Genomic DNA, 13,709 nt, shown 5'->3' with positions numbered 1-13,709 from the left:
AGTCTGATCATGATCTGCACTGTTCACTGATCAGCCTGTATCATTTTGATAAGCACCCCTTTTAACAGTTAATGGTACTGTTGAAATTGGAAGATGGACAAGTTCATTATAAAAATTTAGCATGGTAAGGGTTAAGTGGTACATAATGTCCTAATATTATGTTAAACTTCGTAGATAAGATTTAATGTACTTTTTACATGATTATAGTAGTTTGGCATAATAAGACACAAAAAATTATGCCATGTTCACATGACACTGACATTTACATAATAAATGGCGAGATTGTATCAGCGGCAGATTTATTATGCCCCCCTTTGAAAAAGGAGGGGTATATTGTTTTGCAGATGTCGGTTCGTCGGTAGGTCTGTCGGTCGGTCGGTCGGTCGGAATGTAGACCTATCCGTTTCCGGATGATAACTCAAGAACGCTTAGGCCTAGGATCATGAAAGTTGATAGGGAGGTTGGTCATCACCAGCAGATGACCCCTATTGATTTTGAGGTCTGTATGTCAAAGGTCAAGGTCACAGTGACCCTGAATAGTAAAACGGTTTCCGGATGATAACTCAAGAACACTTGGACCTAGGATCATGAAAGTTGATAGGGAGGTTGGTAATGACCATCGGATGACCCCTATTGATTTTGAGGTCAGTATGTTAAAGGTCAAGGTCACAGTGACCCTGAACAGTAAAACAGTTTCCGGATGATAACTCAAGAACGCTTGGGCCAAGGGTCACGAAAGTTGATAGGGAGGTTGGTCATCACCAGCAGATGACCCCTATTGATTTTGAGGTCTGTATGTCAAAGGTCAAGGTCACAGTGACCCTGAATAGTAAAACGGTTTCCGGATGATAACTCAAGAACACTTGGGCCTAGGATCATGAAAGTTGATAGGGGGTTGTTAATGACCAGCGGATGACCCCTTTTGATTTTGAGGTCAGTATGTTAAAGGTCAAGGTCACAGTGACCCTGAACAGTAAAACAGTTTCCGGATGATAACTCAAGAACGCTTAGGCCTAGGGTCACGAAAGTTGATAGGGAGGTTGATCATGACCAGCAGGTGACCCTATTGATTTTGAGGTCAGTATGTCAAAGGTCAAGGTCACAGTGACCAGGAACAGTAAAATGGTTTCCATGCAATAACTCAAGAACGCTTGGGCCTAGTGTCAAGAAAATTGATTGTTAGGTTGGCCATGACCAGCAGATGACCCCATTGATTTTGAGGTCAGTATGTTAAAGGTCAAGGTCACATTGGCTAGGAACAGTTAAATGGTTTCTGATCTTCTTGTCCAAAACCATAGGGCCTAGGGCTTTGATATTTGGTATGTAGCAAAATCAAGTGGTCCTCTACCAAGATTGTTCAGATTATTTCCCTGGGGTCAAATATGGCCCCACCCATAGGGTCACATGGTTTATATAGACTTATATAGGAAAAAAATTTGAAAATCTTGTCCAAACCACAAAGTCTGTGGCTTTGGTATTTTGTAATGTAGCATCATTTAGTGGTTCTCTACCAAGTTTGTTCAAGTTATCCCTCTTGGGTCAAATATGGCCCTGCCTCAGAGGTCAAATGGTTCATATAGACTTATATAGGGAAAAACTTAGAATCTTCATGTCCATAACTTACATCATTCAAATTTGGACCACATGTATAGTTTTGAGTGGCAAGATGAACCTTGACATGAGTTGACCTTGATCTTGACCTAGTGACCTACTTTCACATTTCTGTACCTACAGCCTTCAAATTTGGACCACATGCATAGGTTTGTGTACTGAAAAAAACTTTGACCTTGTTATTGACCTAGTGACCTACTGTCACATTTTTGAAGGTACAGGCTTCAAATTTGGACCACATGCATAGTTTTTGTTCCAAAATAAAATTTGACCTTGATTTTGACCTAGTGACCTACTTTCACATTTCTCAAGCTACAGCCTTCAAATTTGGACCACAAGCATAGTTTTGTGTACTGAAATGAACTTTGATCTTGAGATTGACCTACTGACCTACTTTCACATTTCTGAAGGTACAGGCTTCAGATTTGGACCACTTTTATAGTTTTGTGTTCTGAAATAAAATTTGACCTTGATTTTGACCTAGTGACCTACTTCCACATTTCTCAAGCTACAGTCTTCAAATTTAAACCACATGCATAGTTTAGTGTACCGAAATGAACTTTGATCATGAGATTGACCTAGTGACCTATTTTCACATTTTTGAAGGTACATGCTTCAAATTTGGACTGCATGCATATTTTTGTGTTCTGAATTGAAATTTTACATTGATTTTTATCTATTACCTTCTTTCACATTTCTCAAGCTACAGCCTCCAAATTTGAAGCACATGCATAGTTCTGTCTACCGAAATTGATCTAGTGACCTGCCTTCACATTTCTCAAGCCACCGCTTTCAAATTTGGACCACATACACATTGTTTTGTACCTAAATGAAATTTGACCTTGATTTTGACCTTGAGCTAGTATTGAAATTTGGAACATTCAAAAATGGCTCAGTGGATGGCGCCAAGATCAATCTGTAATCTCTTGTTAGGTTAATAGGTTAAAGGTCAAGGTCAGATTAAACCAGAATGGTAGAATTTTTGTTTACAGTGAGCATATAATTTCTGTTCCTTGTGCAATTACTGAATGCATCAAGGGGGGCATTTCGTGTTCGACGAGCTCTTGTTATTTCTTCAGTGACCTGCCAGACATTCATACTTTGTGATGTCAGAGTTGTACTGTCTAACTGTTGCCCTAGGTTCAAGAATGTGTGTGACCTATCAATACTTGTACCATTACGTTATGCAAACACACTTAAAGCCTTATAGTTAGGTGAGGGCTTTAGGGTCAATGACCCTCTTGTTTAAAGAGGGAGCACAAAAGGGGTGCATTTGATTTAACTGAATCTGAATCTGGATTCTGAATCATGATTTGGTGAATCAGTTAAATGTTCTCTTAATTTAAAAACATTATCATTTGCATGTATTGATTTTAAAATGGCTGTGAACAAGAAACATGTATCGGCTACAGCAGCCACTATTTTGAATAAGCTTGATTCAATTCGAATCATAACCAAGAGCGAGTAGATTGATTCGGTATCATGATTTAATTTCATTCAAATAAACTGCTGGAACAAAAACATGATTCGGAATCCTTATTTCGATTAAGATAAATCAAATGCACCCTAGATCTGCCCCTTGGTCCATTATGAATTTAATTAACCTTTACCCTCCTAAATTTCTAAAATGGACTGGTTGATGATTCAATTTGGGCAGTACCACTTGTTTATCAAAGGAGTGTTCACTGAAAATTTACTGACAGAATAGCAACCAATGCAGACCATGATCAGCCTGCAGACGGTCAGGCTGGTCTTGGTCTGCACTGGTCACAAAGGCAGAATCTTGCCGTCAGCATGCCAAAGGTTAATTGCATATGGAATTTATTTCAGTATTTTAGCGCCAAAGAAAACAAAAATCATGATGATGGTAGTCCATCTCCACTGGAGGGAATATTGACTGAAGAAAGGTCTTCAGATTCAAGTAAGTTGAATACTGTAGATTTGATCAAATTTGTGATGGTTTTATTTTCATTAAAATTGATGAGCAGCGAATTTAAAACTGTTGCAAATATTAACAAGCATTATTTCCCCCTTAACTTATACAGATATGTGTTGCAATTTCCTAAGAATGTGAATAAGGGCGGTTGACCATCAGATTGCAAAATAAAAGCAATGCAGAAAATACCCAGTTTCCAGTAATAACTATTACAGTAAAATTTCAAGAAAATTTAATGTTAGACAATATTACTGTTTTTATCAGCATTTTACTGTTCTTATTTTAGCAGTCTATTGTTAGCCTTTACAGTCAGGGATACAATGAGTTGTTAACAATTTGCTATATATTCTTATCCCTTTACCCTGTTAAATTTCTAAAATTCACTGATTCATCATTCAAACCCTTTGGGCAGTATCACTTATTATTTAAAGGGGTGTTCACTAAAACTTTACTGACTGAATAGCGACCAGTGTAGACCATGGTCAGACTGCACGGATGTGAAGGCTTATCTTAGTCTGCACTGGTGGCAAAGGCAAAATCACTTGCCTCCAGCGAAAGAACTGAGATACACAGTTTCTTTACTGTGAAATCATTTCATTTCGTGGGCATGAAATTTCGTGGTTTTGGTCAAAACAGCAATTTCGTGGGGATATGAATTTGTGGATTTCAACTTTTGAACATAAAATGAATGGGAATTTTACTTGTTCATTGGGATTAAATTTCGCGGATTGACTCAACCACGAAATCCATGAAAATTAGTCCCCCATGAATATTAATGATTTCACAGTATTTTAGAACTCTTTCATTCAATTGTACGATACTGTACTGGTATTATCATACAAATTTTCATAACCAGATGGAGCAAAAACACCGTACCCTGAGGTATCAGAGAAATATGTAACCCCAACAACGTCACCTACCCTCCTACATGCGATGGACTACCTTACGCAGAAATCTCAGGACTTGAAAATGACTTTAGACCTGTTGAAGTCAGTGAATACCAGCATTAAGGGAGAGAGAATGCGGTCAAGAAGTCATACTTTAAGTGAGGTGGAGGACCAGCTAGGGAATAAGGGATCCTCATTGCCAGCGGGTAGAGGCAGAAGTTCCAGTCTTTGTGAGCACATAAAAAAGGGTTTGTTTTCATTACCTTTGACCTTTCTTCGGCATTTTTTACCTATTTTGGAATGTAATGCACTTTGATTGCCCATAGATGAGGGAAATGCTTTATATTATTCAATTTTTGATACAACAACTAATATTAGTCTGACTTAACATTAGAAGTTAAATAAATTTGAATTATAATAATAGACTAAAAGCTTACAAAGTTACTGTTTTAAATTATAGGATTGCTTGAAATTGTGACAAAATAACATTGAAATGAATGTGACCTTGCGTGTCAAGTGAAAATAATTGAATTTCAAACTATACATTTAAATCGTATATGCTTATATGGTCACTGGTGTCAACACTTCCAACATAAAGTTTATTCTGTTCTCTGTCAACGGCTATTGACCATGGATGTTTCAGTCCATCCTCCCTTTTTAGCATAATTCTGTCCTGTTGCAAATTTGGCGAGATCAAGTGGATACTATCGTTACTGCTGTTGCAGACCAAGAGGGAACCATCCTCAAGTGCAGCTAATCCGCATGGTCTTATGAGCTGTTGATTGTTGTACTCTCCAATGAGTTCACCATTCCAGTTAAAACATTTGACGTTCTTGAAGAACCTATCAGAAATATAAAAACTTTTATTGTCCACACCTATCGTAACCCTAGAGTCATCGTACAAACTGGCACCATGAATATTCTGTTGTATCCTTCTGAAAATTTGTCCTTTCTCGTCCATAATTTCAACTTTGCCGGGATTTTGATAAGTTACAATTAGCTTACCAGAACAGTATGCAAGGTCAGTACATCTGCCGTCAACTTTCAGATGATAAGCTTCAGATAATCTGTTAGAGATACACAAAAATAGGATTGTACTTTCTTCAGGTAGAGCTACTGCAAGCAAATCTTTTGACAACACTGTCACACCATTTGGTCTAGATGACAGTTCTCTATCGTAAATGGACACATCCTGCTTTGTATCTATAAGTTTAATTGCAAGGTTTTCTGAGTCTACTACTGCAATTTTGTCTTTTTCAACAATCGCAATTGCTTTGTTTCTGCACCTAACTTTGTCATTAGGTGTTCTCACACATAATTCACCAGACGGCATTGCCAGAAGTCTTTCATGATGTTGTTCTTCCTGACCTTCACCTTTGTCTATAATTTCTGAATTACCTTCAATACTTTTTGATTCTGGAACATTCTTGGAATTATCATCTTCTGCATAAAGTTCTGTATCTTCAACTTTGATTTCTTCATGAACTGCATTTTCTTCAATGATTTCTTCTTCAATTGGTTGAAGCCCTTTTCGTTTGTTTCTGAACAATCTGTTGTGCAGCTTTTTGAGATACTCTTTATGCATTGGGCTTTGAAGCTGACATCCCTTGCTAGTTTGAATATTTATCTTTCCAAAGTTTGTCACCAGTTTGAGCATCTTCTGAATGGCCAGACTGGGTTCAAAGGTGTAGTGATTCTCAGCTGTTTTTTCTTGCATTTGGTTAACAATTGCTGTGTACTGTTTGACCAGTCGTCCTTTTGTTTTTACTTGAACGTGTAATGCATTGTTCTTCTTTTCTTTCTCCAGTGTTTTAAACTTTTCTTGCAACTTGTCAATGTCTGTCATCAGTTTGTTAGAAGCACTGACTAAAGAATCTGTTCTGGCATTCTCGTCTGCAAACAAGCTGTAAGATTGTTGATTGGTATCAGCTTCCCATCTGTCTAGCATTACGTTGATTTCCTGTCGGAATTTTTTAACTCCCTTCTGAATAGATTCTTGGTTTTTCTGAATCCTTACTTTGTGGGTGTTAGCATGATCAGTTATTTTCTTACAGCTGTCTTTTAAAGCAGTCAAGGATTGCATAAGATGAAGATATTCAGGATTGGAGTAATAATTTTTCGAAACCTCGGGAATATAGTTTACGTTACAGTTTCTGTGATTTATCGTGATGCAAGGACTGCAGCCGAGGATTTTGTGATCGCAACAGTAGTAATCAATAAATTTTCCTGGGTGCAGTTGACATGGTTCGGTCAAGTCATTTGGCACAGGTAGCACATTTTGACCAAGGGTTCTTGGTTTCAGTGAATTCTCCAGTGGAACAATTTTTCTGCAAGGTATTTGAAGCATTTGGGTTTTATCTAGAAGGATATGCTTTTTGCATGGGGTTGGTTTCCGATGGATTTTGTAACACGACTCGCAAAGATACTCTGCACAGTTTTTGCAGAAGCCATGAGCAGGTACTCTGGGTCCGTCCCTGTCACATGGCTCGCAGAACAGTGGTATATCTTCCTCAGATCCCAGAAAAAAGTACTTTGAGATGTTCCCAGTTACTTTTCTGCCCGATACTTCCATGATACCATCTTGTTTACCTGTTAAAATAATAATTTCGACAGCATAAATATAACCTTTCATTTTGTTTTTTGTTTTAAATGAAAAATGTCCAAACAAGATTTAATCAATCAGCTTTATTATTAGTCTCTAGATGTAAATGCCCTATCCTAATTTCCCATGTAAAGACCAAGTTATGCTGGTTAGGCTGTTGGAACTTACAAACCAGAGTTTTCAGGTTCAAATCTTTGTTGGAGAATATTTTTATGTTGGTCTAAAATCCATGGGCGTAGTTTACTCACTGTGAAATTTATAACCTTAACCATGCTAAATTTATAAAATGGAGTGGTCTGTCATTGTATTAGGGCAGTACCATTTATTATTTGATGTGGTGTTCTGTGAAAATTTCCTGACTGAATAGCGAACAGTGCAGGCCAAGATCAGCACACAAAGGCAGAATCACTTGCTGCCAGCAGGCTCAAGGTTAAGGATCTTACCAACACGGGTTCAATAAATGAACAAATAAGGTCCTATCAATTTCATCAAAAAAAAATAAAATATAGAAATATGTGTCAAAACAACCAAACTGTTTCCGCTAAAAATCACAAAATTAAAACAGTAAGTTGTTAGAACTTTCTCTACCAGGGGTGGAATTATTTATCCACCTTGACAAAATATGCCATAGTTTTCAGATGGCTTAGAGTTTTTAAGATCAAAATTGATAAGAATAGAAATATATATACATGAACAAGGGGCATTCATGGTCAAGTGGTTAAAGTTGCTGACTTTGGATCACTTTTCTCCTTACTGCTGTCAGTTTTAAACTATGCTTAGTTTGTAGAATTCTTTTGTATGATGAAGCCAGCCAACTGGTTGGTAGTTCTACATAGGTACCCGCTCGTGCCTGAAAGAATGCTCACAGTGGGCGGGCACCTGGGGTCTTCCTCCGCCATGAAAACCTGGAAAGTTACCTGATTGCCTTTCATTGAGCTTATATGACGTTAAGCTCAACAGAAACAAAAAAAATGCACATGAGCACCACTGTCATTGGGAAAAAAAAAAACAAGCAAGCTTAATCAGGATTAAATTATGTATTTATACCATTTAATTGGTAATTTAAACAGGACTCACCTGGAAACTTCCAATATAATATGACTTCTCTTTTATTTTCTATCAGAATTTTTGTACATATTTTAATTGGAAAAAGATAGAAGTGTCAATCTGTGTAACCTTCTATCAAAGACTTAATTACATTAATTATACATGTTTTCATAATTTACCAACCAAACCAGTACATTTAGTGTTACAAAATACCATTCAATCACATAAATGAAAAAATAATGCATTTCTTTGAAGATGGTGTAACACTTGTAAGGAAAAAATCAGTAAAAAGAGTAAAAAATTAAAGAAAGCTTTACCTGATTATTGTCATGGTCATATCTGAATGTCAAGGGTTCATCAGATCATACAAGGGAGGTAACTTATTGAGAAATTACAAAGCAGACAAGGATAAGTTGTTGGACCTGCCAGAGAGACAATCACCTGAGCCAGCTGCAGACTACATAATTGTGATATCTATTTTTGGTAAATTAAGATTGATTTAAATGCTAATCAAAATGTAAGCGGTCATTAAAATAGGCAATTTGTGTGATTGTATTGACTTAGGAAAATATTTAATTTGTCAATGGCTTGAAAAACTCAGTGAGTTACTTTAATTTTTTTGTTTGGCAAAACTTACAAAGAAGCACTGCAGACTGTGAATGACATAATGAACAATCACTTGTGTAGTAAACAGTCTGTATTTGTTTAGTGAACAGTAATATGAGTAGTATATGTTCTGTATTTACTTAATGGACAGTCACTTGTGTAATCAACATGAATCAGAAATGGTGAACGAACAATTTCAGACACAGTGTCTTTTATCAGTTATCAAGGAGAACTTATGCCCTGCACAAAGATCGAACTCACAACCCTGGCAGCCACAGATCTATGCTTTCCCTATTGAGCTATGTGGGCAGACACATTTACTTAATGGGCAGTAATTTTAGTAGCTTATTTTCTTTATTTAATAGACAAGTGTCTGTAGTGAAAATATTCTATAATTATTTGATGGGCAGATTTTGAGTAGTAAACACTCTGTATATACTAAATATTGTGTAGATTTCTTGCCTTATTGTAGTAGACGATTATGTATGTAATGAACATTCTTTACTTCTTTTATAGAGAGTCATCTATGTAGCAAAAGAAGTTCTTCGGACGTCCGCTTGAACACAGAGGAAGAGCAGGAAGAGTATGTGTTTCCCGATATACCCGAGGACAGGGACTGCATTAAACAGGCTGTGTTTCTATCAACGTCAATTTGTAAATATTCTCCATACCAAATACACTGTCAGAGAATATTTCCTGGAATTATTCTTGTAGTTTTGACTGAGGTAAATATATTCTCAGATATGCAAATTTTGAGTCATTAAAAGGTCCATCTGGTTAAATTTTCCTGAAGGAATTTTGGTCTTAAATAATACCTCAGCTTGGTTTGAATCTTCATTTTCTGTGTTGGGTGACCGATACCTTATTGCATATTTAATTGTTTACTAATAATAGGTATCTTTTGCTGTTTGTAGGAGCAGGTGGGAATACCCTGCTAGAGAGTAATTGTTTAGAAAGTGAAAGGTTCTGCTAAGTAACTGTAAAAAACAGTTACAGACAGGTGATATTCCGACCTGCATCCCAAAGTAAATTAATGATAGATTCTTTTTCTTGCATACCATATTCTACAATGAAGGAAATAAAATAAAAACATTTAATTTCTTTTAAGCACTATTTTCTTAATGTAGTATTTTAACTTGTGCATTCATTCATAAATATAGTTCCTTATGACATCAAGTATGGCACAAGTGTCGTCCTACACCCTGTAAGACGAGTTTTGCCAGCCATATTGAAAAACACTAGCTCTTCATAAGCATTGTCTAAATTTTTCAATATTTTATAGATGCCAAAACTGTCCCAGGCTCCTAAACTTGTACAGCTTATGCAGTTGCTCAAAGACCTAATGAATGGACACAAGGACATGGTTAGCCGCATCCAAGGGCAGATAATTTATGATGCCATTAATACTCAACTAACAAAGGTTCTCTTGTCTCTTCGAAAAGCTAAGGTAATGCATGGCCCTTGTACACTGATAAGAAAGATGTTTATGATGTCCTTCCTAAATTTAATATTGAGCTTTTTACTTACATCTTTAACGTTTGCCCTGCTAAATTTCTAAAATGGACTGGTCCATCATTCAATTTGGACAGTACCATTTATTTTGCCTCCCTTCGAAGAAGGAGGGGTATATCTGTCGGGCGGTCGGTATGTAGATCAATCCGTTTCAGGATGATAACACGAGAACACTTGGGCTTAGGATCATGATAGTTGATAGGGAGGTTGATCATAATCAGCAGATGATTTTCAGATCAGTAGGTCAAAGATCAAGATCACAGTGACCCAGAACAGTTAAACGGTTTCCGGATGATTACTCAAGAACGCTTGGGCCTAGGATCATGAAAGTTGATAGGGAGGTTGGCTATGAACAGCAGATGACCATTATTTATTTGAAATCAGTAGGCCAAAGGTCAAGGTCACAGTGACCCAGAACAGTTAAACGGTTTCGGATGATAACTCAAGAACGCTTTGGCCTAGGATCATGAAAGTTGATAAGGAGGTTAATCCTGACCAGCAGATGACCCCTATTGATTTTGAGGTCATTTGGCCAAAGGTCAAGTCCACAGTGACCCAGAACAGTTAAACCGTTTCCGGACGATAACTTAAGAACGCTTGGGCCTATCCATTTCCGGATGATAGCTTGACAACGTTTAGGCCTAGGATCATGAAAGTTGATAGAGAGGTTGGTCATGACCAGCAGAGGACCCCTATTGATTTTGAGGTCAGTAGGTCAAAGGTCACAGTGACCCGGTACAGTTAAAGTTTCCGGATGATAACTCAAAAACGCTTTGGTCTAGGACCATGAAAGTTGATAGGGAGGTTAGTCATGACCAGGAGATGACCCCTATTAATTTTGAGCTCAGTAGGTTCAAGGTCAAGGTCACAGTGACCAGGAACAGTTTAACGGTTTCCGGATGATAACTCAAGAACCCTTGGGCCTAGGATCATGAAAGTTGAGAGGGAGGTTGATCATGAGCAGCAGATGACCTCTACTGATTTTGAGGTCAGTAGGTCAGACATCAAGGTCACATTGACCTGGAATAGTTTAACAGTTTCGGATGATAACTCAAGAATGCTTAGGCCTAGGATCATGAAAGTTGATAGGGAGGTTTAATCATGACCCCTATTGATTTTGAGATCAGTAGGTCAAAGGTCACAGTGAACCCGGAACAGTTAAAAGTTTCTGGATGATAAGTTGAGAATGCTTGGGCCTAGGATCACAAAACTTAATATGGAGGTTGATCATGACCAGCAGAAGACCACTACTGATTTTGAGGTCAGTAGGTCAAAGGTCAAGGTCACATTGACCCAGAACAGTAGAACTTTTGTATACAGAGACCAAATAATTTATGTTCCTTGGGCAATTACTCAGTGCATCAAGGGGGGATGAGCTCTTGTTATTTAAAGGGGTGTCCACTGAAAATTTACTGACTGAATAGTGAACAGTGCAGACCAAGACCAGTCTGCACAGATGTGAAGGCTGATCTTGGTCTGCACTGGTCACAAAAGGCAAAACACTTACCCCAAGCAGGCTAAATTAATGGTAGTATAAATTTATATTGTGATAAGCTATACATATATGCAATGTCTACTATCTTAACCTAATGTATGGAGGTATTCATATATATAAATTTGTTAATTTTATGTTTACATAAAGCTTATGAAATAATTGTGCTTTTTTCATACACAACATTTGGGTCTAATATACCTTTAAAATAGAGTTGTAACATCGTAGTCTTGGACAAATATCACCTAAGTAGTAATTTTACACCATTCTGTACAGTCCATTATATACAGTAATAATGAGTTTGGAGACCAGTGTGAGAATATATTTGTCAATCTGAAGAATGCTGGTGTTTTGAGACTGGTTTTCAAAGTAGATTTTATGACTGGAACTGCTTTGAGTAGACTGCTTTTCAGACTATTTACGTAACCTGAAGCTCTTCTCACATCTTTTCTTCACCTCTGATTATGTGGAGAGGTTGGCATTAATTTGGGAAGAACAGGTTAGTACAGGTAAAGAATCCAGGAACACTGGAAGGTTAACTGCCTGTCATTACATAGCCGAAATATTGAAAAATGATGCTAAACCTCAAGCAAACAAACAAATCTTATAGAGTCATTTGTGAAAAGTTTGCAAAAGTGCCAGTACCAAAAAGGAATCTGGGAAATTCAGTTATTCAGATTTTTCTTTAATTGAAGAAAACCTTAGAAAACATCATGCTGATTTGGCTATGCTTCACCTTTTTCTAGGGTCAGCTAGAAAAGTTATGTACAGAAATCCGGAAGAAATGGGAAAGTGATGATGTGAGAGGAGGGATCTTGGCTTATTTAGAGCAGAGTTCTAGAGCTGAAATATCTCCCAGGTAGTATGAAGTCATTTAAGGAAGATATTGGTTATGTTGACATAAATATAACATAAAATACATTGGGCTATTAAAAGTACATGGAGGCCAGATAAAAAATGCATTGGGCTATTAAAAGTACATGGAGGCCAGATATAAAATGCATTGGGCTATTAAAAGTACATGGAGGCCAGATATAAAATGCATTGGGCTATTAAAAGTACATGGAGGCCAGATATAAAATGCATTGGGCTATTAAAAGTACATGGAGGCCAGATAAAAAATACATTAGCTATTAAAAGTACATGGAGGCCAAAGATTTTTACTAAAATGACTTATGTCTCTGATTTTGGCTGTCAAGAAGGTATGCCTGACGGTGGAGTGAGGGGATTGGGTGGACAGTTGGGGTGAAACACTCACCAGTTTTGCCCCTCCTGAATCTGCTGTTGAACATAATGGTACCACTAAACCTGTAATGGCATGTGGTCATAGCTTGAATGATTTATGTAGATTTAAGTGTTCCAATAATCACTAAAGTTATGTCAGTACCATTAAAAAGTTGTCGATAATATTTCTAAACGTAACTTTTAGTTATTGTCAAGGCACATGGCATGCAAGTAACTGGTTATTAGTCCCCTACTGGTTGAAAACCAGTTTCGGGGACTATAGGAATGCACTTTTCCGTCATTCCGTCCGTCCGTCTGTCCGTCCGTCCGTCCGTCTGTCCGCAATTTCGTGTCCGGTCCATAACTCTGTCATCCATGAAGGGATTTTAATATTACTTGGCACAAATGTTCCCCATGATGAGACGACGTGTCATGCGCAAAACCCGGACCCCAAAACCCGGACCCCTAGCTCAAAGGTCAAGGTCACAATTGGAGGTCAAAGGTCAACAGGGCTTTTTTCCTGTCCAGTCCACAACTCTCCCATCCTTGAAGGGATTTTAGTATTACTTGGCACAAATGTTCCCCATGATGTGACGACGTGTCATGCGCAAAACCTGGATCCCTAGCTTAAAGGTCAAGGTCACAATTGGAGGTCAAAGGTCAAAGGTTTCCTGTCCGGTCCATAACTCTCCCATCTATGAAGGGATTTTAATATTACTTGGCACAAATGTACCTCATAATAAGACGATGTGTCATGCACAACTTTCAGACCCCTAGCTCAAAGGTCAAGGT

At 37.6% G+C, this 13,709-nt stretch overlaps 2 protein-coding genes across 2 annotated transcripts in view; one reads left to right on the top strand and one right to left on the bottom strand.

Annotated features, from left to right (window-relative positions):
* Positions 1-13,709, top strand: part of LOC123547504 (BLOC-3 complex member HPS1-like) — a 38,821-nt gene that overhangs the window by 16,318 nt on the left and 8,794 nt on the right. The window contains exons 8-12 of the mRNA XM_053551756.1: positions 3,442-3,532; positions 4,404-4,682; positions 9,206-9,414; positions 9,972-10,136; positions 12,440-12,552. Coding sequence (XP_053407731.1) covers positions 3,442-3,532; positions 4,404-4,682; positions 9,206-9,414; positions 9,972-10,136; positions 12,440-12,552 — 857 coding nt within the window. The remainder of the gene's footprint in view (positions 1-3,441; positions 3,533-4,403; positions 4,683-9,205; positions 9,415-9,971; positions 10,137-12,439; positions 12,553-13,709) is intronic.
* Positions 4,710-7,021, bottom strand: LOC128559598 (E3 ubiquitin-protein ligase TRIM71-like). The gene has a single exon (XM_053551757.1). It carries the CDS (start codon positions 7,004-7,006, stop codon positions 4,973-4,975), a length of 2,034 nt encoding a protein of 677 aa, XP_053407732.1. The 5' UTR covers positions 7,007-7,021; the 3' UTR covers positions 4,710-4,972.

Source organism: Mercenaria mercenaria, chromosome 9 (assembly GCF_021730395.1).
Source record: "Mercenaria mercenaria strain notata chromosome 9, MADL_Memer_1, whole genome shotgun sequence".
Taxonomy (NCBI): domain Eukaryota; kingdom Metazoa; phylum Mollusca; class Bivalvia; order Venerida; family Veneridae; genus Mercenaria; species Mercenaria mercenaria.
This window is presented reverse-complemented; position numbering and strand designations above follow the sequence as displayed.

Coding starts and splice junctions, on each gene's coding strand:
- LOC128559598 (XM_053551757.1), bottom strand. CDS start 7,006: ATGGAAGTATCGGGCAGAAAAGTAACTGGGAACATCTCAAAGTACTTT.